The sequence below is a fragment of the Portunus trituberculatus genome, chromosome 14 (genome assembly GCF_017591435.1).
Source record: "Portunus trituberculatus isolate SZX2019 chromosome 14, ASM1759143v1, whole genome shotgun sequence".
In the NCBI taxonomy this organism is placed as follows: domain Eukaryota; kingdom Metazoa; phylum Arthropoda; class Malacostraca; order Decapoda; family Portunidae; genus Portunus; species Portunus trituberculatus.
In genome coordinates this window covers 20,526,422-20,548,897 of record NC_059268.1, presented here as the reverse complement: position 1 = coordinate 20,548,897, position 22,476 = coordinate 20,526,422, and the positions used below count along the sequence as shown (strand labels likewise).

The 22,476-nt window shown below is 41.8% G+C and overlaps 2 protein-coding genes across 3 annotated transcripts in view; both read left to right on the top strand.

Annotated features, from left to right (window-relative positions):
• LOC123503822 (DNA-directed RNA polymerases I and III subunit RPAC2-like) overlaps positions 1-11,836 on the top strand; it is a 33,965-nt gene extending 22,129 nt beyond the window's left edge. Inside the window, exons 2-5 of one of the 2 annotated variants that reach the window (XM_045253882.1) lie at positions 5,585-5,976; positions 8,089-8,186; positions 9,377-9,533; positions 11,711-11,836. In XM_045253882.1, the coding sequence (XP_045109817.1) occupies positions 5,905-5,976; positions 8,089-8,186; positions 9,377-9,533; positions 11,711-11,767 (384 nt within the window). In that variant the 5' untranslated portion in view covers positions 5,585-5,904 and the 3' untranslated portion in view covers positions 11,768-11,836. Of the gene's footprint in view, positions 1-5,509; positions 5,977-8,088; positions 8,187-9,376; positions 9,534-11,710 lie in introns of those variants that run through there. The other variant, XM_045253881.1, reaches the window with a different exon arrangement.
• A 1,594-nt stretch (positions 11,837-13,430) lies between these two features.
• The window catches only part of LOC123503813 (E3 ubiquitin-protein ligase HUWE1-like), a 41,538-nt gene continuing 32,492 nt past the window's right edge, over positions 13,431-22,476 (top strand). The window contains 14 exon segments of the mRNA XM_045253851.1: positions 13,431-13,574; positions 15,415-15,508; positions 15,621-15,754; positions 16,922-17,006; positions 17,198-17,364; positions 17,940-18,075; positions 18,374-18,610; positions 18,776-18,895; positions 19,825-19,976; positions 20,354-20,618; positions 20,873-20,974; positions 21,158-21,760; positions 21,950-22,219; positions 22,347-22,441. Of these exon segments, the coding sequence (XP_045109786.1) occupies positions 15,464-15,508; positions 15,621-15,754; positions 16,922-17,006; positions 17,198-17,364; positions 17,940-18,075; positions 18,374-18,610; positions 18,776-18,895; positions 19,825-19,976; positions 20,354-20,618; positions 20,873-20,974; positions 21,158-21,760; positions 21,950-22,219; positions 22,347-22,441 (2,411 nt within the window). The 5' untranslated portion in view covers positions 13,431-13,574; positions 15,415-15,463.

The window sequence follows — 22,476 nt, the reverse complement described above, 5'->3', positions numbered from 1 at the left end:
CTGTTGGCTGGAGAGTGCAGGATCTATTACTGTGATGTGCTGGTCTCCCTCCCTCTTACCAATAGTCAACGTAGACTGGAGTAATCAAACAAACCAGGAATGCGTGACGGTTTGTTCCTGCTTATCATTACTTGTCAAAAAAAGGTAAAAAAGGTATAATGACAACTCACAACTAGTTAATTTTACCCATAGTTCTAACAACACTCCTGCGGTCAATATAGATGAAGTGACACGTGTTTTTAAGATTATTTATACGGTTATAGAGTCAGATTAACAATAGTTGCGTTGCAAAAGAGAGAGAGGGGCATGATAAGAGACATACAGCAGGCCGAAGCGAGTGGCGGCGGACAGCACGGCGGGTATGAGAGCCTACACTGTTTGGTCTTGTTTGAACATCTCATCATTTATTGACTCAGGAACATTTGGCCAGCGGGTGATTGAACGTGGCAGCGAAGAGTGACCAGCAGTGAAGGAGATGAGTCTGTTTAACTTTGATTGGATGTTCCTGCATCACTTGGGTTCGTCTAAGGCTGATTGAGTGAATAGCTTGAGATAAAGAAGAATAAAAGAGAATTAAAAGCAAATTATCAAGAAGATATTAGAAGAGGAGGAGTTTAAAGAGCAAGCAAAGAAGAAACGAAGAAAAATAAGAGAAGAGGAAGATAAGTAGAAGGAGGAGGAAGAGAAAGCATGAAGTTGAATACTAAAAACATGAATTAGGAGGAGAGTAAGAAGGAAAATTAAGAGTTGAAGGAGGAGGATGAAGAGGATAAAGAGGCACCCAGTTACATCTTTCTGGTGTTTGTTGACTTGTTCATTCCTGCGAGGGGGTTTTCGTGGCCCAGCTGCACCGAGGAGAGCAACCCGCCGCCCTTGTTTGGTCTTCTTGTGCATATTTTCATTGGACGAAAAGAAAAACGGGGAAAGAAACACACACACATGCACACACACACACATACACACACACACACACACACACACACGTGAACCTAGTAATAACTTCTCCAACAAAAATTTAACGTATAAAAAAGATGTATATATGTTTGTGTTAGCTTTTTTTTAATACGTAGCTGTTCGTGATGTTTCTGAGAGAGATTAAAGATGAGCCCAGTAATAATAACCTTCAGAAAAATGTAAGGTTTTCAGAAGGGAGAATGTGTATGTTTGTGCGTCAGTGTTTCAATGCGTAGCTGTTCATAATAGTTAGACTCGAGACTTGTGTATTTGTAACATGGCCATTTATTTATCCATTCTTTTTATTATGTTGTCTATTGAAATGATTGATCAAGCTCGTGTTCACTTCCTTTTTTTCACTTTTTTCTTCTTTTTACGGTCTTATTATTTTGGTTATCGTAGACCACAACTATAAACTTTGCATATGTTTCTCTATACCCTTCAATACCTGTCTAATTGATGTGTGTGTGTGTGTGTGTGTGTGTGTGTGTGTGTGTGTGTGTGTGTGTGTGTGTGTGTGTGTGTGTGTGTGTGTGTGTGTGTGTGTGTGTGTTACTTTGACACTCATCCCTTACACAGAAAACTTAAATCTGCGGAAAGGTGCGGCGGTGGCGGCGGTGGCGGCTGTGATAGTGGTGGTGGTTGCTAGAATTAGAAGGAAGGGGGTTACCGACACACCTGGCAGGTAGACAAGAGCACACAGGGACTACGCTCGCTAACTATAAACATCGCGATGCAACTGAGAATCCCGTCTGTATGCGAGTCTTTTAATTCCTTCAATACCGAGTCGCCTTTTTTACCTTGATTTTTGGGTGAGGTTAGACCATTTTATTTGCATCAGGAAGGGTCTATAGAGGTCAAGAGAATAATGGCTAGAGTCTTTACTATTCTAATCTCAATATATGTTTCTGAAGCTGTATAAAATCACCAAATAGCAACCAGAATGAATATGAGAACGTGTTCTGGTACTGAAGGGATTAAGAGCACAAGAACACAAAGGTTACTGCAAGCAGCCATCAGGTCTACACGTAACAGGCTCGGTACAAAACATACCTGTACTTATTTCCACATACAAATTCGTCTAATCTTCATTTACAACTAACTAAACATTAACAATCTAATTACTGAGTCTATTTCAGCTCTTTGAACCAATTTCTTCCTATCTCTTGACTTAACCCCTTCAGTACCATGACGTGTTTCCATATTCATTCTACTTACTATTTGGTGATTTTATACAGCTTCAAAAAACTTATGTGGAGGATTAAAATTCTGAAGACTCTGGTTATTAATCTTCTGACCTCCATAGACTCTTCCTAATGCCAATAAAATGGTCTAATCGTACACAAATCTCAAATTAAAAATGTTTTCCTGTATTCAAGGGATTAAATTCAAAGTTGATCTCATTATTTCTAGTTTAATCTTCTTTTTACAGCTAACTCAGCACTAACAACTTAATTAGTGTGTCTATTTCAACTCTATCTGTAAACCAATTCCTTCCTGTTTCTTGTCTTACATTCAAAGTCGATCTCATTATTTCTCTCTATCTTGGTTACTGATACTGAGAATTTTGCTGACGTCACTCTAGGTATATCCCGAACACCCTGCCATTCTATTTATAAACCACTCTCTCTTCCTATCTCTCTGAAATGCAACTTTGTCAAACTCAACCCGTTATTTTTACTCCTCTCCAGATAAGCCTTCGCAGTTCTCGAGGGTTGGTCTTGTAGTATTCCTTGTGTCACTTCAGTACTTCTGCCAGTTCCCTTCCACTCTCACGCTAGAGATGGTAAGAGAGGATACATTGCCCTTCTCTCTCTGTGTGTGTGTGTGTGTGTGTGTGTGTGTGTGTGTGTGTGTGTGTGTGTGTAATTAAATCTTCGAGGTGTTTATAAGTAGTCACACATGTGTAACTCTCTCTCTCTCTCTCTCTCTCTCTCTCTCTCTCTCTCTCTCTCTCTCTCTCTCTCTCTCTCTCTCTCTCTCTCTCTCTCTCTCTCTCTCTCTCTCTCTCAGTACTTTCTCTCAACTCTCCCACACTCATCTGTCCGTGAAATTGGTGGGATCCCTGTCTCCTTCCTTCACCCATAGCAGTGACCTGAGGCTTGTGAAGAGGAGGAGGAGGAAGAGGAGGAGAAGGAAGGAAGACAGGAAGGGCTTAAAGAAGAGAGAGACAAAGGAGGGTCATACTTGTGAAGGGAGGACGAAAAGAGGAGAGTCAAATGGTCTTTTATTTAATTTTTCCTTCTTTTAAATTCTATTCGTGTTTTTGGGGGGTTCTTAGATATGATATGCAGGAACCTCTTCCCATCCCGCCCCCCTTCTCTCTTTCTCTCTCCCTCCACACAGACACACACACTAAGAGAGAAAGAGAGAGAGGTCATGATTACTCGTGTTGTCCGTCACAGCGCCTTACTTCTCAAGGGGCTTTGTGTACAGAGGGAAGGGCCATCTCCCATATCCCTCTCTCCCTTCCTCTCTTCCTCCTCTCAATCAAACCTAGTCACTACGTTGTTTGTATTAGATTCAAGGCGTGTCTGTAAAGTTTCCCATTCAAAAAGGCTTGCTAGTGTTCCTTCTCGTTATTATACACTATTGTTATTTTTGTAGTATATGTCAATGGCTGTATAACGCCCGTATTCAGAAACGCCTTGCTATCTCACCACGACAGTCTTCCAAGACCACAGAGACGAGTAGCTGGGTTTTCAAGACAGTTTCTCCTTATAATAATCGAAAAATCTTACCAGTCCATCACCAGAACTATAAAAGTACCCTTAAAAACATGAACATCTTCAACGAAAGCCTTTGGAAAGTAGTGATGGTGTGAGAGCGAAGCCTTTAGTTTAGAGAATACTGGCCTAAGTGTTCCTATGTTGGGACGGACAAGGAAGTGACAGCCACACACAGCACTGGGAGTTACTATACCGTGACTATTTCTTCCAGGAGATTGTCGAGGGAGGAAGGGAATATGAGTCACAAACTTTTATTTATTCATCTCAATGTAATAACGTTTTCTTTTTTTATTCGTCTCCTTCTTCGTACTTTTCATTCAGTAGTATTTTTATCCTTTATTTTATCCGATTATATTTCCATTTCTTATGCATTTATTCATCTATTCATTTGATTTTCACTTCCTTTACGCACAAGCATCCATTAACAGATTGGCAGACGCATACGAACGTGTGTGTGTGTGTGTGTGTGTGTGTGTGTGTGTGTGTGTCAGTATAGACGCGCGTGTATGTACAGACGCCAGCACTGTCAATCCTGGCCATATAATTCTTCAGTAGCAACACCTGGTAAGCTCACACCAGGCGAGGGCTTCTGTTTTCCTGTGACGTGGTTTGTTTTGTGGCTGTATAATGTAAATCCTCCCGGCGCGCAGTGGTCCTAGGAGGCACGGCGGCGGGACGTAACGCTGTCCTGCATGACCAGAGAGAGAGAGAGAGAGAGAGAGAGAGAGAGAGGAAGCGGGTGGAGAAGGTATTAGAAGGATAGGGGAGGGGAAGATGAACGTACGGAATAGTAGGTGTAGATAGCAGGCAGGCAGGCCAGTTGGGCTACGTCAGAAGCAGCTGAAGCCAGTGACAATTTTATATGTGTGTGTGTGTGTGTGTGTGTGTGTGTGTGTGTGTGTGTGTGTGTGTGTGTGTGTGTGTGTTGCCATGTCTTTCGTTATCAAGGAGAGAGCCCACCTGATACGTTTAGTGTGCATTAGATGCTTTAAGGTGATTTTAACGTGTTTTAAGTGCTTCGTGGTGTTATTTGTATGTAAAGGGTGTTTTGAATGTGTTTTGAGTAGATTTTGGGTGCGTATGGAGTCGTTTCAGTGTGTTTGGATGTAGTTCATGGTGTTGTGGGTTGCTTGCGTGTATTAGGATAAGTTCTGTGGATACTTTTGTCTTTTGAATGTTTAATGTTCTTTTTTTTTTTTTTTTTTGGGGGACACACACCTCCCTCAATAGCCAAACTTAAAACACCGTCACCTCACCAGACCTTATCAGCAATGTTACACCCACAAGGACCCTCTTGGTGTTTTGTATGGGTGGGACTGACGGAACCACAGAGAAGTCGCTAAGGTAACGGGTAGGTGGAGGTGATCGTGGCTGGGGCGTGTTAGGATGTTGAACTCTGAGGTGTGTGTGTGTGTGTGTGTGTGTGTGTGTGTGTGTGTGTGAAAGTTTGAATGTGAATTAAATGTTTCTTAACCCCTTCAGTACTGGGACACAGTTTTACCTTGAGATTTGTGTATGATTAGACCATTTTATTGACTTTAGGAAGAGTCTATGTAGGTCAGAAGATTAATGGTCACAGTCTTCACTATTCTAATCCCCCACATAAGTTTCTGAAGCTGTATAAAATCACCAAATAGTAAGCAGAATGAATATGGAAACGCGTCATGGTACAGAAGGGGTTAACTCTCTCTCTCTCTCTCTCTCTCTCTCTCTCTCTCTCTCTCTCTCTCTCTCTCTCTGGCTAAATACTTCATTATCATTCTTTTTGCTACTTCATATCGCAAAGTCGCAAAGTCGCAACGCTGCTCATTTATCATCATTACAGTACTGTCCCTTGCACGAGACAGTCACTCAGGCAGCCTGTTATAAACAACACTCATCATCTTTTGTCCCTCCTACAGGCTGAGAAGGCCGAAAAACAGCACAGAGGGACCTATTAAGAGCTTTAAAGACCACAAAAAAGAAGAAATAGAAGAAAACTACCTCCACTACCACCACCAAAGTTCCGTGCATCCACCACCACCACCAACAACAATAACAACAACATTCGTCACTTCTTGTCCCTCCTACGGGCTGTGAAGGACGAAAAACAGCACAGAGGGACCTATTAAGAGCTGTAAAGACCACGAAAAATAAGAAATAGAAGAAAAACCACCACCACCGTAGCATCGTGCATCCACCACCACCGTAGCTTCGTGCATCCACCACCACCACCACCACCATGCCTGTTGGAGCAGACGGGTTTCGGCTTCAGAATGTGAACGAGAACAAGGAGAAGAACAAACTGGAATGGGTAAATAACTATGTGGGCAAAATTTGAGGTTGTTGAGAGAGTTTTGCGAGTGAAGTTCATTGTAGACACACGTGGAAGAGGGCTAGCATAGGTTAGGATAGGGTAGGATATGATACAGTGTGTGTGTTTGTCTTATCCATTTTTTTCTGTCTCACTTGTTTTATTTCCATTACCTCTATTTAGTATCCATTTTCTTTCTCCTGTTTTTAATCCCATTTCCTCCACTTTTTTCTTTCTTTTCCTCCCTCCTCTCTTTTCCTCCACTCTTTTCTTTCTCTTTCCCTTCTTATATGTAACATCATATCAGCAAAGCGGGGAGGCGGGAATTAAGGAAACCAGGTGGGATGTGTATATGAAGAGAGTGCCAGTTAGGAATAAGATACAGTGTGTGTTTGCCTTACCTTGCCTTGCCATATATATATTAATGGTTTAATTCTAGAGTAAATTTGCAGTTTCAACCAATGTACCCTATCTTATATTTCTTTTTTCCCTATGTCTAACAAGCTTGGGGACCTCTTGGAAAAGTGGGGTTGTAACATAGCATAAACTAACCTAACCCCATTTTCCGATAGGGTAAAATGGGGTTGTATTGGTTGAAACTGCAGTAATACCAATTCTACTGTGTCTTCTGTTCTTCCATTCTTTTTTATGTAAGAGTAGAGGACTGGCCAAGGGCATTAACGAGATGAAGATAAAAGGTCCACTCAGTCGCCAGTCTCCATACAGAGCTGACAGTTAGCCAAAGGACAGGGACAAATGTGTTAATGTGCTGGTGTGAGGTGGTCCTAATGGTAGCATAGTTTGGCCATATATTTTTCAATGTAAGGGCAACAGAAAGAGTAAGAAATAAAGGCCCACTTATTTTTCAGCCCCCTTGCAGGTTTGAGAGAGTATGATGGGACAAATATCTTGATATGTTCGTGTGAGATGGTCCTAAAGGTAGCATAGTTAGGCCATGTTTTTTTTTCAATGTAAGAGGAAAGCTAGGGCAACAGAAAGAGTAAGAAATAAAGGCACACTTAGTTTCCACTCCCCGTGCAGTTCCGAGAGAGTATGACGGGACAAATGTATTGATGTGTTGGTATAAGGTGGTCCTAATGGTAGCATAGTGAGGCCATGTTGTTTTCAATGTAAGAGGAAAGCTAGGGCAACAGAAAGAGTAAGAAATAAAGGCCCACTTATTTTCCAGTCTCCATACAGGTTGAAGAGAGTATGACGAGACCAATGTGTTGATATATTCGTGTGAGGTGGTCTTAAAGGTAGCATAGTTAGGCCATGTATTTTTTCAGTGTAAATGGACAGCTAGGGCAAGAGAAAAAATAAAGGCCCACTTAGTTTCATGTCCCCGTGCAGGTTTGGGAGAGTACGGAGGCAAAGATGTGTTGATAATCTAATGCAGGGAAAATATTTTGGTGTATCTTAACAAAAATATGCATCTTTGTCTCCTAACTGTAAGATTAACTGTTTATTAATAGCAAAAATGTAATGCTCATCTTCTTATAGGCATAAGTAGGATGATTATCTTCTAGAAACCTTTGTAAATCCTTTTGTAACATTAATGTAGCCATTCACTCCTTGATTCTATTATTTTTTCACTATGTCGCTTTCATTATTACACGGCTTCATCAGTCCATCCCAAAATGCTTCTTCTTTTTTCTTCTTTTTAATTGTTTATGCTTGTAACCTCCCAACTCGAAGAACTCTAGTCACAGGAAGGAGAGATCAGTAAAAGCTTCCTTGCTTCTGTTATTTCCTGCACTGTGTTTCCTTCATTATTACACAGCTTCCTCGGTTCTTCCCAAAATGCTCTTCCTTTAATTATTCATGCTTGTAACCTCCCTCCTCAAAGCACTCTAGTCACAGGAAGGAGAAATGCAGAACCAGAGATTAGTAAAAGTGTCCTTGTTTCTGTTATTTCCTGCATTATGTCGCTTTTCATTATTACACGGCTTCAAAAATCTTTCCCAAATTGTTCCTTCTTTCTTCTTTTTTAATTAATTATGCTTTTTAACCTCCCTGCTCAAGTCATAGGATGGAAAAATACAAAGCCAGGAATTAATAAAAGCCTGTGTGTTGTGCCTTGCCTTGTTTGACCACTTTGATGACTTGCAGGTGACGGGCCCCAGCCAGGACGATTACAACCGCACCTTTGTGATCAATGATGAGGATCACACGCTGGGCAATGCACTCAAGCACATCATCATGCAGAAGTGAGTGAGAGGGCTGCTATAGGGGCAACACACATGGACTTTCTTCTGTTTACCTGGTACTGAACATAAGAAGCTGCAAGAAGTTGTCAGGCCTACACGTGGCAGTCCCTGTATGAGCAAAGCAACTTAATTCTATCTGTCATCCCCATCCATAAATTCATCTAATCTTCTTTTAAAGCTCCTCATTGACTCAGCACTAACATGATTGCTGAATCTATTCTATTCATCTACCAATCTGTTAGAGAACCACTTCCTTCCCATTTCTTTCCCAAGCCTGTTCTGTATATGGTCTGAGAATTTCTATGCTAAGACGTAAAGAAGAATAGGAAGATCAAATGAGGAGTGAATGATTAGGTAACTATTTTGTGTCTTGTTTGTACTACAAGATCCAAAGACAGGATGAAGGGAGCATGTCAGAAAGAAGCGATTTTTTATTTGTTCAGCTTTTGTTTCTTTACCATGCTCATGTCCATTTTTTCAGGTGTTCTTTGTCTGTTAAGGATGTGAATGATGTTACTTATTTCTCTTTTTACAGGATTGAGTCAAGCTCACATTGCTGTCTTTTGAAGTTAATTTTGTCACATTTAAGTCTATAATTGCTCCTTGCACTCACAACTTCATGCATTCCGTTGGCTGATTACTCTATCACAAAAACTATACCTCCTTTTCTTTTCTTTTTTCACTTTTTTTGCACATTTTTTACGGTGTCGCCTTAGTGTTGGTTATTGTCCTGCCACATCATGTTTAGACCTTCCTTGTGTATGTGATTACCAAGCTAGCATACAGATAGATAGAGTTTAAAGATAGAGAGATGAACAATGAACACCATCTATTATTGCTTTTTCATTGCAGAGAACATGATGCCTTGTGTATGTGATTGCCAAGCCAGCTTACAGATAGATAGAGAGTATATAGATAGAGAGATGAACAAGGAATACCATCTGTCATTGGTGTTTCATTGCAGAAAACATGATGCCTTGTTTAGACCTCCCTTGTGTATGTGATTGCCCCAACCCAGTATACATATAGATGAACAAGGAACGCCATCTGTCATTGCTACTTCATTGTAGAAAACATAATGCCTTGTTTAGACCTCCCCTTTTGTATGTGATTGCCAACCCAGTATACAGATAGAGTGTATACAGATAGATGAACAAGGAACACCATCTGTCATTGCTCTTTCATTGCAGTCCTGATGTGGAATTTTGTGGCTACACAGTCCCCCACCCCATGGAGAGAAAGATCCATGTGAGAGTGCAGACCCACAGCACCCCAGCCCTGCAAGTCCTCCACAAGGCTCTCAAGGACTTAAAGAAGCTTAATGAAGAGATCAGGGAAAAAATTGAGGTGGGTGAAAACATTATTCTAACCCCTTCAGTGCCATGACGTGCTTTCATATTCATTCTGCTTACTATTTAGTGATTTTATACACCTTCAGAAACTTACATAGGGATTAAAATAGTGAAAACTCTTGCCATTTATCTTCCACCCTTCATAGACCCTTCCTAATGTCAATAAAAAGGTCTATAGTACCCAAAACTCAAGGTAAAAATGTGTTCCAGTATTGAAGGGGTTAAGCTACAAATATTGGCACACCAAATTTTACACATAGAAAAGAAATAAATGTATTAAGTTACCAGTGAATAAAAAGCTAAGAAAATACTTCATTGATGTGTAAGTCTAAGGAATAATAATTTTAAATTTGTGCTTGTTGCATCATGGTTTTGTTGTTCCAGCTGAGCATCATAGAGAAATGTTCACTTGGCTTGTTTCTTGAAAGCCCTCGCTGCTAGAAGTAATACCTTATCCCTGATGTTCACCTGTTCTCTCTCTCTCTCTCTCTCTCTCTCTCTCTCTCTCTCTCTCTCTCTCTCTCTCTCTCTCTCTCTCTCTCTCTCTCTCTCTCTCTCTCTCATGCATATCCTTTGACTCAAGCCTTTGTCAGCTCTCTCTCTAATGCATATCCTTTGATCCAAGCTTTTATCAGTTCATTTATGCAAGTGTTGACAGTGATACAGGGAAAGGCACGCCACTAATGGTCTTGCTGAGGTTGTCTTGTTAGTTACATCATTCGTATTGGCAACAGTGACGCATTGATTCACACATTCCACAGCTTTGTAGAGTTATTTTGGTAGTGTTCATCATTTATGTAACCATTCCTTAATGTAGTGTTATTGCTTGAAATTAGACAGCTTCTCTATTGTTATTGGATACGTTATATATCACAGTAATGAAGGAATGACAAATGTTCAGTGACAATTAAGTATAAAACTATCTTTCACTAGTGTCAGCATTCATGTGGCTATGGTAATAATTGTCATTTTGTGCATCGAATCTAGAAGACAAAGCAGTGCCCTCTTCTCACTAGATGTAGTGTGCATAGCAGAGGAATCATATTGAAATTGTAGTGTTGTCTGTGGCTGTGGAGGCTGAACTAATCATGCATCCACAGTTTGTTTAAAAGGGAAAATACAGCCTGCCTAAAATGTGCTGTATTATATGAGGTTTGAAATTAAACAATGCCAGAGTATTAGCGGTCAACCTGTTTATATATATATTCTCTTTTTGTGCCGACAGTGTTGAAACTTATAATGACTTCTCCATTATTCAGCTCTTACGAGCTGTGTCTCAGTTTGTCTAAGCAAGTCTCTCTTTGAGTGGCCCCAAGCTTTCCAAAAGATGGTTCATTATTCATGACACTTCACTTCAACACGGAAAACATCTTCAGGCAAAGTGATGCAGTGGATGTGTGTGTCTCCTGATATATGCAGGTCCTGGCTTATGATTGGTCACTGGTGGCTCATGAGTGGTTGGTGCAGGTAGCCATGGATGGCTGTTTGATCTGTTCTGTCATTGGTTGGGAGATTGTGTTGTGTGTTCCTGTGTTGTTTTTTTCAAAGTGGATAATATTTGTAGATCTTGTGCTTGTGTGTTAATCTCTGAGCTGGTGATGTGTCAGGCTTATAGAAGCATTAATCAGCAGACTCTCATTCTTTACGTAATTATACTATAGAAGCTCCATGCTCCAGAATATAAGACAGAAAAAAAAGTAATGAACATCATCAATTAAGACATCATGCTAACAGGCCTGCACCAATCCTTGCAGCAACTCACAAGAATGTGAAAACATCATGCCTACAATTACTTTACTTTATGAAAAAAAAAAAAGCATACTTTTAGTTCCATTCCTTGGCATTATCTTGTACATATAACCTTGACTTTATCTACACACCTAAGATTTTTTGGTGGAAGCCAATAAAGTAAAATTTTTCCAGCAACACTGGTAAATATGGAAATATGTCTACAGTAATTATGTTTGTTCTAACACAGGAAACCATTTACACTGATTACTTCCTACTCAAGCACATGCCTTGCTATTGCAATAGAAACTCAACACAGATTGTCTGAACCCTAACAGTTATGCTCTGTAATGCACAATGCTTATATCTGTAAGCATAAATAATCATTCAAATTCAGCATATGAAAAAAGCTCAAACTAATATGATGGTGTATTTATTCTGTAGGTTGAGGTCCAGAGATACAAGGACACCCATCCACCCTCAGATGCAGAGGCAGACTGACCCTGAAGCAAGACACCTACACTAAAAATGTGTAAACTATTGTTTTTGTAATAAATATATGAAAAATTATTATTTTTTTTTATTTAAAACTCCTTAAGTTTGAGAGCAGTTATTTTGCAAAGGCATGCAGTAACTGTATCATTCATTTGTGGAAGAAAGTACGCTCTAAATAAATAGAGATACACTTTAATGAAAAAAAAAAAATACACACATACTCTGGTCTATTTCAAAGGAGAGAATGCTACAGAGACCATCAAGTGTGATACTATATAAGTGTATCAGTGGGTGAAGGTTGTCTGAAGGCTTCAATGGTAGTGAAGGAAGATCCAGGGGTAGATGAGGCTATTCAATACATGGTGTGCCAGTAGCCAGTCTTGCATAAGGTTGCTATCAACCTAGTTTATGCAGTACTGCTAGGTTATAGAGACTGTCACCGCGGACAGACCATTGTTATTTGTTTGCTAATAATAACACCACGTGAACACACGCGAGGAATGAATGAAAGAAGCACTGGAGTGACAAGATCTATAGATACCAATACCTTATTAGCTTGGAGTGGCTTGCAGTGTGCAGTGAGAGTATGCTGGCCACACCCAAAAGTGTTGCCATTTATAGGCATCATTATACGTTATAAGCCAGCGAGCAGTTTACTCATGTGAGACTGAGATTCATTAGGTGTGCTGCTATGCTTCATCCATAGGATTCAAGGAAACTCTTCATTCGTCCTTGTATTGTTATCAAATATGTTTTATGCCTTTCGCGCTACGTCCAAATAACTCGCTACATTTGGCGATCTTTACATATAAAGGTATAGAAGCATCAGTGTGGGTGTAGCGAATTAGGCAGCATTGTGCAAGTGTGCCGTGGCCACCGCCCTTGTGTCGGGTACCACCTGTGGGTGGCTGGGTGCGCCTCAGCCCAGCCCGCAGCGGCACCCGATGTCTCCAGCCTTTCTGTCTTTCAACGGCATTCCCCTAAGACACGATGGTTTAGCATTACTCTTGTATTACGACTTAGTGATCAATAAACTACCTTTTTTCAGGACATAAGACTGAAATCATAGTTTCCTTGACAACAAGTATATCGAAGACTAGCACTTTGATTACATGCACATTGGTGCTCTCGTATTAAGTCATTGCAGTGAGCACAATTGGTGAGTGCTTATCGCATAGCTACTGCCAGTGCATTATTAGCCAGATATTGATTTCAAGCTCAGCTCGTAATAAAACGCAGGTGTCTGTCCATAATTCCTAGAGTTCAGACGATGACTTGTTCGACCGTCGACTTGTTAAGGAGTATTTTTTTTATCTTGCACAATTCTATTTGGGAACAGTTACCATGAAAGGGAAAAACAATGGCTACCTATATATAGCGGCGAGACAGTTATCTAACCTATATATGAATAACGGACATAGGAGGTAGATAAATATGAAGTGAATAATAAATGTCTCCAGGAAGGAAAAAAAAAAAAGAGATGAAGAGATGCGCTATGCCACTGATAAACCCTGTTGCTGGGATTCACCACATGCCACCATTGCTAACATGGACATTTAATCCCTCAAGAAACCTTCTGGCTGTGTGAAGGAAACATAAGCCTTGGAGAACAAAGTTTATTCGAAATCTCGCGGGTTGCGCACTCAGCGACTCTCCTTCCACATTGATCCTCAGCGCCATCTGATGCCGGAGTTCAAGTCGTTGTGTTTTTCCCGTCGTGTATTTCTGGAGCCAGACTTTCAAGGGTCAAGACCACCTTCGTATTTGCTGAAGGGACATGATGGAGCTGACCAACTAAGGCGTAGTGATGGGCGTGAGTGATGGCGGGTCTTGTATCCTCATACATTGCCGGGGGAGGCGTGTATACTTATTTTTTTCGAGAAAGGGAATTCTTGGTGACGACACACATACACACACACACACACACACCGCCAGCGACTTGTCTGCCTGTCACCAACAAAAGTTTCCTGCTTCACTTAATATCTGGTGTGTCTCGGGAGGTATTGGTGAGACTGGCAAGGCTGGGAGAGCAAGGTGCGTGGGAGAGGGTGTGGGGAGAGCCTGTAGTGGTGGTAATGGTGGTAGTGTGGTTGTGAGGTGGGGTGGTGACTGGTGACCACGAAACTACAGGTAACGGTGTGTGTGTGTGTGTGTGTATGGTGGTGGTGGTGGTGGTGAGGGGCGGTGCAGTGATGTGTGGTGGTGAGTGCGTGTGGATGTGGTGATGTGGTGGTGGTAGGTGTGGTGTGGTGTGAAGTGTATTGTTGCATTGCAGTGGTGAAATTGGTGCTGTGTTGGGGGTGGTGTAGGATGTTGCTTCTCTCTACAGGAGATTAATCTCTCGCTCATTCATCACCACCACCACTACTGCTGCTACTACTATTACTGCTAATCTAATCAATTGTACACTTTCTTTTTTTTTTAATAAGCCTTGTGATGTGTATAACCATTGTGTGTGTGTGATGTGTTATGGTGGTTGTGAGTGTGATGGAATTTGATTATTAGTTATTATTAAAAAGTTGGTAAATTGAAGTTACATTTAGTGATGGTAACACCACCTGATGCTGTTACATGACATAATGATTGAGAATTTAGGTGTCCTTCATGATAAATATAGCTGTTTTCATGAAAATATTGGAATTTGGACTTCTCATGGCAAAAAAATTGAATTACGCTGTGCTAACATGTCACAAGACACTCAAAGCTGTACTGCAGTGCCCTGGATGTCACTTGAAGTCTTGACATGTGCCACAATGTTGTATCCTTTGCTGTTCTCTGCTAGCTTGTCTTTTAATGTTGCTAACCACATGTCTCCTCTCCTTCTGTCTCCTATAGCCTTGCTGTGCATGACTTTCTATAATAAAAATAGGTAAATAAGAGATTACTGTCATTTTCTGTTGCCAAAAAGAAATAATAATTACTTATTTGCCAGTATTTTTTTGTTGGCATCTGGTGACATGGCAAATATTTGAGAATGTGAGCATTGTCCAGCCTGCCTTGGCACTGCAGCCTCTATGGTCTGTGGGCAGCACCCGGAGAGGTTGCGTCTTGGTCAGCCCCATTTACAGCAGATGTATTCCTTTGTTCTCCAAGCACTTCTGTGTGTGTGAAGGTTGTAACACTGCCTATACTCTGGTCATTCTGAACTGGCCGTTTGGGTGCAGTCCGCTTTTTGACAGCTCGTCCTCCTTTGTTGCTATGTCTGCACAGTTCACCGCTGATGTGGAACAGAAGTTAGAGTGATTTCATAAATATTTTCAGAAATACACGAATTTAAATAGAAACAGGGAGAGAAAGAAAGACAGAGACAGAGGGTAAGGAGGTGGAGTGGTGTTGGAGAAAGAAGGCAAGCCTGTGATTTATGGAATCCTGGTGAAGCCCAGGGCCACACCTGAGCGGCCAGTTAAGATTAAGCCAAGTATAGACCATCCAGAGAGGTGTTCATGTGCCTGTCAACTGTGAGTGTGACACCAGTGTGGGAAAAGAACAGCCAACACATAGTACCAAACTAATGTGGTGTTGGTGTAGTGTGATCTGGTGTAGCAAAGAGAAGATGGGGATGTGAAATGATGGCAGTGGTTCTTGAAAATAGATAGCTAAATTGATATATTTTCATAAATGAACAGATTTGTAAATGGATGGTTTCCTTTCAGACTGAATGAACTTCAGTTGAGGAATGTGTAAGGTGGCACTTGTGCCAAGATGAAGATTGACAGAATCAAGTTAAAGAAGAGCAGCTCAGAAGTTGTAAGCAATGATTTCTACTTTGTGTTTTCAGTTGCTTTATGTGATACTTGTCATACACTTGCTTATGTGTGCATTGATATTCCTATTTATTGATCTGTGTTGTTCCCCCCAGCCTGGTGATTGTGGCTGGCTAATTGAAAAACTCCAAAGCTGTAGCAATGAGGAACTGCTGCCCATCCTGCAGAGTGTGGAGTCCTGGAGCTACGGCAAGTGTGAGCTGTACCACTGGATTGATGTGCTGGACAGGTGAGGAGCTGTACTTATTGCCTTGCATTATTGTGCCTTTAACCCCTTCAATACGGTGATGCCTATGTAGGCGTCATGAAGCCCCAGTAGCAAATACGGTGACGCCTATGTAGGCGTCATATTTCTTTTCTGAGCTTTCTTCAGTTCAGTTGTCCCGTATAGTGTGTTGGATACCAACTACACACGCCGTATGCTGTCCATGAAATCCTAGTGCTCCTCCCACCATCCTTGTTTCCACCAATCACTAAAGATAAGCTACATGCGTCCCGCCTTGTGTCTAAAATTACCCAATGGCATAGACTGTTCCCATCTCTCTCTCTCTCTCTCTCTCTCTCTCTCTCTCTCTCTCTCTCTCTCTCTCTCTCTCTCTCTCTCTCTCTCTCCTCTCTCCCCATCTCCCTTTCCTCCCCCCATCTCCTTCCTCCTCCCCTCTCCTCTCTCGAAGATAAGTTACATGCGTCCCACCTTGTAACATTCGTGAAAACACACACACACACACACACACACACACACACACACACACACACACACACACACACACACACACACACACACACAAAACAACAAATTTCTAATCTCTCTCTCTCTCTCTCTCTCTCTCTCTCTCTCTCTCTCTCTCTCTCTCTCTCTCTCTCTCTCTCTCCTCTCCCTCTCCTCCCTCCTCCCTCTCTTCCTCTCGAAAGATAAGCTACATGCGTCCCGCTTGTGTCTAAAATATTAGCAAATGTCTCTCTCTCTTTCTCCGAAGAGAGAAGCGTCCACTTTCCTCTTCGAAGGCGATATAGTGACTAAAAAATAGCAGCATAATACACAAAGATGACAAGTATGACAAGCTTGCACGAGTTTCCAAGGCAAGGGCACTACCACCCGTATATCATACAGGCGGGCTTTTTTAACATCTGGCGCGAAGGGGTTAATTAAGCACTTTAGTTGTAAGATTAGTTTTTGGCATCTTTTCCAGTCATGGCCAAACTCTTCAGCATGTCCTTTCTGACACATGCAGTGAATGACCACCTTATTTTGGCTCATGACTTGTAACACTTCTTTGCACTTCATATACATGTAATATGGTGTGCAATAATGACCTGTACAAGAAATACTTTGCGGAATGACTTGAATTTGCAAAGCTGTCAAATGAGGTCAAAGTCTATGCTTTTCCCTTTGCAGATTTGATACAATCCTAGAAGAGGCCACAGACAAAGGAGATGAGGACAAGTGGGTGTTGCCGTGTGATCTCCCAGACAATGGTCATGTAAGTGGTAACCTTTTCTTTCCCACCGTTCATTAATAGTGCAAGTTAGGACATTAGCTCTGTTGTTTATCAGTTTTAGATGGTTTGATATGAGGTCATAGCTCTCATGGCTAGTTGTTGAAAAAAAAAAACATTTGAAATTTTGCCAGTTCTTTAAGCCAACCATCTAAATGCTTTCTTTTATCCATCAGGTTCAGGAGCTGGTGGTATGGGTGCTCCACTTCACCACACTGCTGGTGGAGCATTCCTTCTCCCGTCACTTGTACTCCTCAGTGGAGCACCTCATCACCCTCCTCTCCTCCACCTCCATGACCATTGTGCTTGCCGTCCTCAACTTACTCTACATGTTCAGCAAGAGGTGAGAACGATACATGTTTTAACCCTTTCAGTACCATGCCACATTTCCATATTCATTCTGCTTACTATTTGGTGATTTTATACAGCTTCAGAAACTCATGTGGAGGCTTAAAATAGTGAAGATTGTGGCCATTAATATTCTGACATCTATAGACCCTTCCTAATGTCAATTAAATGGTCTTTATTTCACAGAAATTTCAAGGTAAAAATGTGTCCCAGTATTGAAAGGGGTTAATCTTGGTGCCTGATAGATTAACAGACTTTACCATGAGTTTTGAGTGTGATTAAACTAATTTATTCACATTAAGAAGGGTCAATGGAGGTCAGAAGGTTAACAGCCAGAGCCTTCACAATTTTAATCCCAACAAAATTTTCTGAAGTTGTATAAAATTGCCAAATAGTAGCAGAATGAATATGAAAATGCATCCTGTGAGATTGACAGTTACTTTGGCTCTCATATACCAGCACAAGAACATTGGGGTACCATTCTAACAGAGTCGGTCCTGTGATTACTTTTTAAACATCTGCGTCACCATTTTTACCTTTCACTAACACGTTGGAATGGTTTATCAACAGATCCAACTTCATCACCCGGTTAGCACTGGCCCCCCGGCAGGCACTGCTCACCCGTCTCATCAACCTGGCTGAGCCCTGGGGAGGCAAGGACAACGGCTTTGGCCTTGCACAGTGCTGCCAGAATCTGCCTCTCAGTGTGAGTTGAAGGATATTTACTACCTGTTCATGTTTTAGCCATTTTGAGTTGAGGAGAGAAATCTTTGCAGGTTCTGAAAGGTGATGACTTAGTAGCCTTTACTTTCTTAAAATGCAGATCTTGTGAAGCAAACTCATTCTGTGTTCCCATATTCCTTATGAGAGAAATCTTTGTAGGTTCTAAAAGGTGATGACTGAGTAGCATTTATCTTTTTACAATAGAGATCATATGAAGCAAACTCATTCCGTGTTCCCATATTCCTTTCTTTTATGACCTGTGTGTGTGTTTAATTTTGCAGGATTTCCCTGAAAATGCCACCACACTTCATTATGAATTCTATGGTGAGCATCAGCAGCAGCAGTACCACTCTGACACAGCCAGTGGGGCCAGTGGTACCACCAGCAGCACCAATAGTTGTAGAGGGAACAGTTCAATCATTACTATTCACATAGATAATATGCAGAATATCAACAAGTCACCAGCCCAAGTTATGGAGGAGCTGATGCAGGTGTACAAAGTGCCTAGTGAGAAACAGGTGAGAGGTTTGAAATTCACCCAAGTTTGTGTTCTTGGACTGCAGTGATTAGCAAGTAAAGTGAAATGTGTTTGTTCAAATCATTGATTATTTTTATCAGTATTTGGTGATGTGTGTATGAAAATTTATCTGACTGAAAATGAGGGTTTGGATTTCTTTTTTCAGATGGTCCTTTTTACTCACATAAGATTAGCCCATAGTTTTGGGTCGTATGAAACCCGGCTGCAGTGTGTGCAGGCCCGGCTGCAGGCGTTGTCAGTGCTGGTGTACTGCAATGCTCTCCAGGTTGGTCTGATGAATGTTCTGCCTTTAGAACTCACACAAATGACAGTATATTGTGCTATTAAAAGTCTAGAAGCTTTCATGATTCATCTTTGTATTAATATCTTAAGTAACTGGAATTTGGAAATTTGGATTAGTTTTTATACTTTTTATCCCTTGTGGGACTGTTGGCTTGGTATATAAAGAGATGAGTTTACTACACAAAGGGGTGATGTTTTGGTGAGAGGCGACACCTTGCAGTGGAATGCCAGCCTGGGATATAAGTGCATAAAAGATGCATATGGCATTATGCTCTGCAGTCACATTATTGATCTAAATGTCTTTGATATACCAGACAGGTTGCCTCAAGGAGAGACAGTTCAGGTAAAGCTTGTCTCACTTTAGGCACAAATAACAGGATATCTCCATGTCCTTGCTCTATCCTATTTAGTTTCTTTAGAACAAGCAGGAAGTAATGGTGAGTGTGCCATCCATCATCCTTATCCCAGGAAAATTTTTCCATCTCATAGATTTGGCAAATAAGAAATCCTTTTGATATTAGAAATACTCTGTTGTGAGTGTCTTGCTTGCTACCACCTTACATTTGTCAAATATTCTGGTGTACAGTTGGTAAAAGTCAGTTAAGGATCAAGTAATGAACCATTAGATATAAATACTATTATTGAGATTCATTGTGGTGGTGTGTGAGTGGTGGTGGTGGTGGCATCAGTAGTGGAGGTGAGGTGGGCTGATGGCAGAGTGACAGAGCATGCGAGCAAGCTGGGTATGATGAATAACACTGCGCAAATTTGACATGAGCTCCGTGGCAATCATGTTGAGCTCATGTTTGACAATAAGTAATAGTTATCCTGATAGTGTTGCATTTATTATATTTCCTACCTTATTTGTGTTGATTTATTAGTAAGACTTGTTTTCTTGTTCCTTTGTTGCAGGATAATGCAAACACAGTTTTGTATTCAGGACTTCTTGATGAGTTTGTTGAAGTCTTGGAACTGAATGACACTAAGCTTACCGAGATCAAGGCTGCCACTCTCCGCACCTTGACCTCCATCATTCACCTGGATAGAATGCCAAGCTTCCCCAGGTGAGTCTTGCTTCAATGTGCACAGTGTTGTTCCTTGCCTCTACTTACTTATCCCTCACTTCATTGAGTGTCAGGAGGCTGCAGATGAAATGTATGTCTTATTAGTTGTCTGGTAAATGCACAGGAATATCTGCCTTTGTGGAATAAATTCTGGTGTCTACTGAGTACTTTTATAAGTAGTCTTCGTTATTTTACTTGAACAAAAGTTATTGCATATTCTCAAGTTACTAAAGTCCTTGATAGATTCTGAACATTGCTTTCAACATTATGTACACATTATTCAGATAGATGATAATGATATATTCTCTTTGACAGCTCATATCCAGTAGTAAAGAGTTTCAGGCTAGGTATTAATGCTGTTTCCTTCTATATTGCAGACTAAACACTATAATAGATGTAACAGGTGCCTCATCCTACCATGGGTTCTTGCCAGTGCTGGTGAGGTCTTGCATCACTACACTGACAGCACACTCCCCACCCGTGCCCAATCCCTTTCCAGCACCCTTGGCCACAGCACTCTTTTCCTTCCTCTACCACCTGGCTAGTTATGAGGCTGGGGGGGAGGCACTTGTGTCATGTGGTATGATGGAGTCTCTCATCTCTGTAGTTAACTGGAAAGGGACTGAACCGGATCACATAACAGTAAGTGTGTGCTTTCTTTATCTCACTCTCATTATCACTGGTTGTTCCTAGCATTGGTTAGGTTAGAAGACATATGTCCTGTAAAATTTCTCTCTCTCTCTCTCTCTCTCTCTCTCTCTCTCTCTCTCTCTCTCTCTCTCTCTCTCTCTCTCTCTCTCTCTCTCTCTCTCTCAAACCAAGTGGCATCTGAAATTGTTGAAAATGAGGAATTCATCATTGTCCCCTCTTCAAGTTCCTGTTTTTTCGTGTTGCAGTTTGTGACCCGGGCAGTAAGAGTGATTGACCTCATCACCAACCTTGACATGCATGCCTTCCAGTCTCATGGTGGCCTGAATGCCTTCACCAAACGTTTGGAGGTGAGCTGTTTGTCTTCATGATTATAATTGTCTATTCTATTAAGCTTTTGACAGAAATTAATGTATATTCCAATAACACATTTTTAATAAATGAATTAGTAATATTTTTTTGCCTCATTGTGTAGGAATTTTAGTGAAAGACAATGTTTATCTTCTAATGCACTTTGTTTCCTTGCATTGCAGGTGGAGGTAGAGGAATGCCGAAAAGAGCAGCCTTTTGTCATAAGCTTACCAGCACCGCTAGCTGGGGATGGGGACAGCTCAAGTGCTCCCTCAGATACAGCCCAGTCTGCCGGTGCCACAGAGGAACCCATAGATACAACTGATACCACAGAAGTGCCTGATACTGGTACCCACTCTCCAATGGACACCACACCCGCTCCAGCTCCCGCAGAGGTGGATGTTGCCCAATCCTCGTATGCCGCCCAGCCCAGCACTTCCTCGGCCATGGAGGTGCCCGTGGCCTCACAACCAGACTACAGTGAGGCCAAGACTGGTCTCTCCTGCCTACCACAGAGAGCAGCCCTCATCAAGTCCATGCTCAATTTCCTGAAGAAGGCCATCCAGGAGCCAGGATTCAGTGAGAGCATGCGTCACCTGATGGAAGGCTCTCTGCCATCCTCTCTTAAACACATTATCAGTAATGCTGAATATTATGGAGCATCTCTCTTCCTCCTGGCGACGGACGTGGTCACTGTCTATGTGTTTGGTGAGCCGTCATTGCTTTCCTCCCTGCAGGACAACGGCCTCACCGATGTTGTCCTCCACGCCTTGCTGGTTAAAGACGTAAGTGCTGGTGATGGCAGGGGAAGGGCTGCATGTTGTTCAAATTATTATTAGTAGTAACAGTATTAATAAGGATTGTCCACAAGACTGCCCCCTTCCACCAGAATTTCTTTATTAGTATTTTGATATCCAGTGAACTTCATCATAATGTATTGCAGCGTATGTTTAATAATGAGTGGTGACTTTTAGGTTCCAGCCACTAGGGAAGTGTTGGGCTCACTCCCCAATGTGTTCAGTGCCCTTTGCCTCAACTCCCGGGGCCTGAATGCCTTCGTGGCCTGCAAGCCCTTCGAGAGGCTGTTCAAGGTGCTGCTGTCCCCTGACTACCTGCCGGCCATGAGGCGCCGCCGCTCCTCAGACCCGATGGGGGACACCGCCTCCAACCTGGGTAACGCCATGGATGAGCTGATGCGGCACCAGCCCAGCCTCAAGTCCAAGGCTATGAAGGCCATCGTCAAGGTGTGTGTGTGTGCTGGTCAATGTGTCAGAAAGACAGAGAGAGAGAGAGACTGACTGTAGGGTGTGCCATATATAGGGCCTGATGGGTTCCTGCAGCTTCCCTTATATTATGTGTGTGTGATTACAGCTCCTGGAGGAAGTGTGCCTGCTGGGGAGCGACACTCACTACATCTGCTGGAAGACTCCCCCAAAGCATGAGGCGTCTCCCGCACCTGTGTCCCGGTATGGAAATTCAATCCTGGTGTCTTGATTGTCCT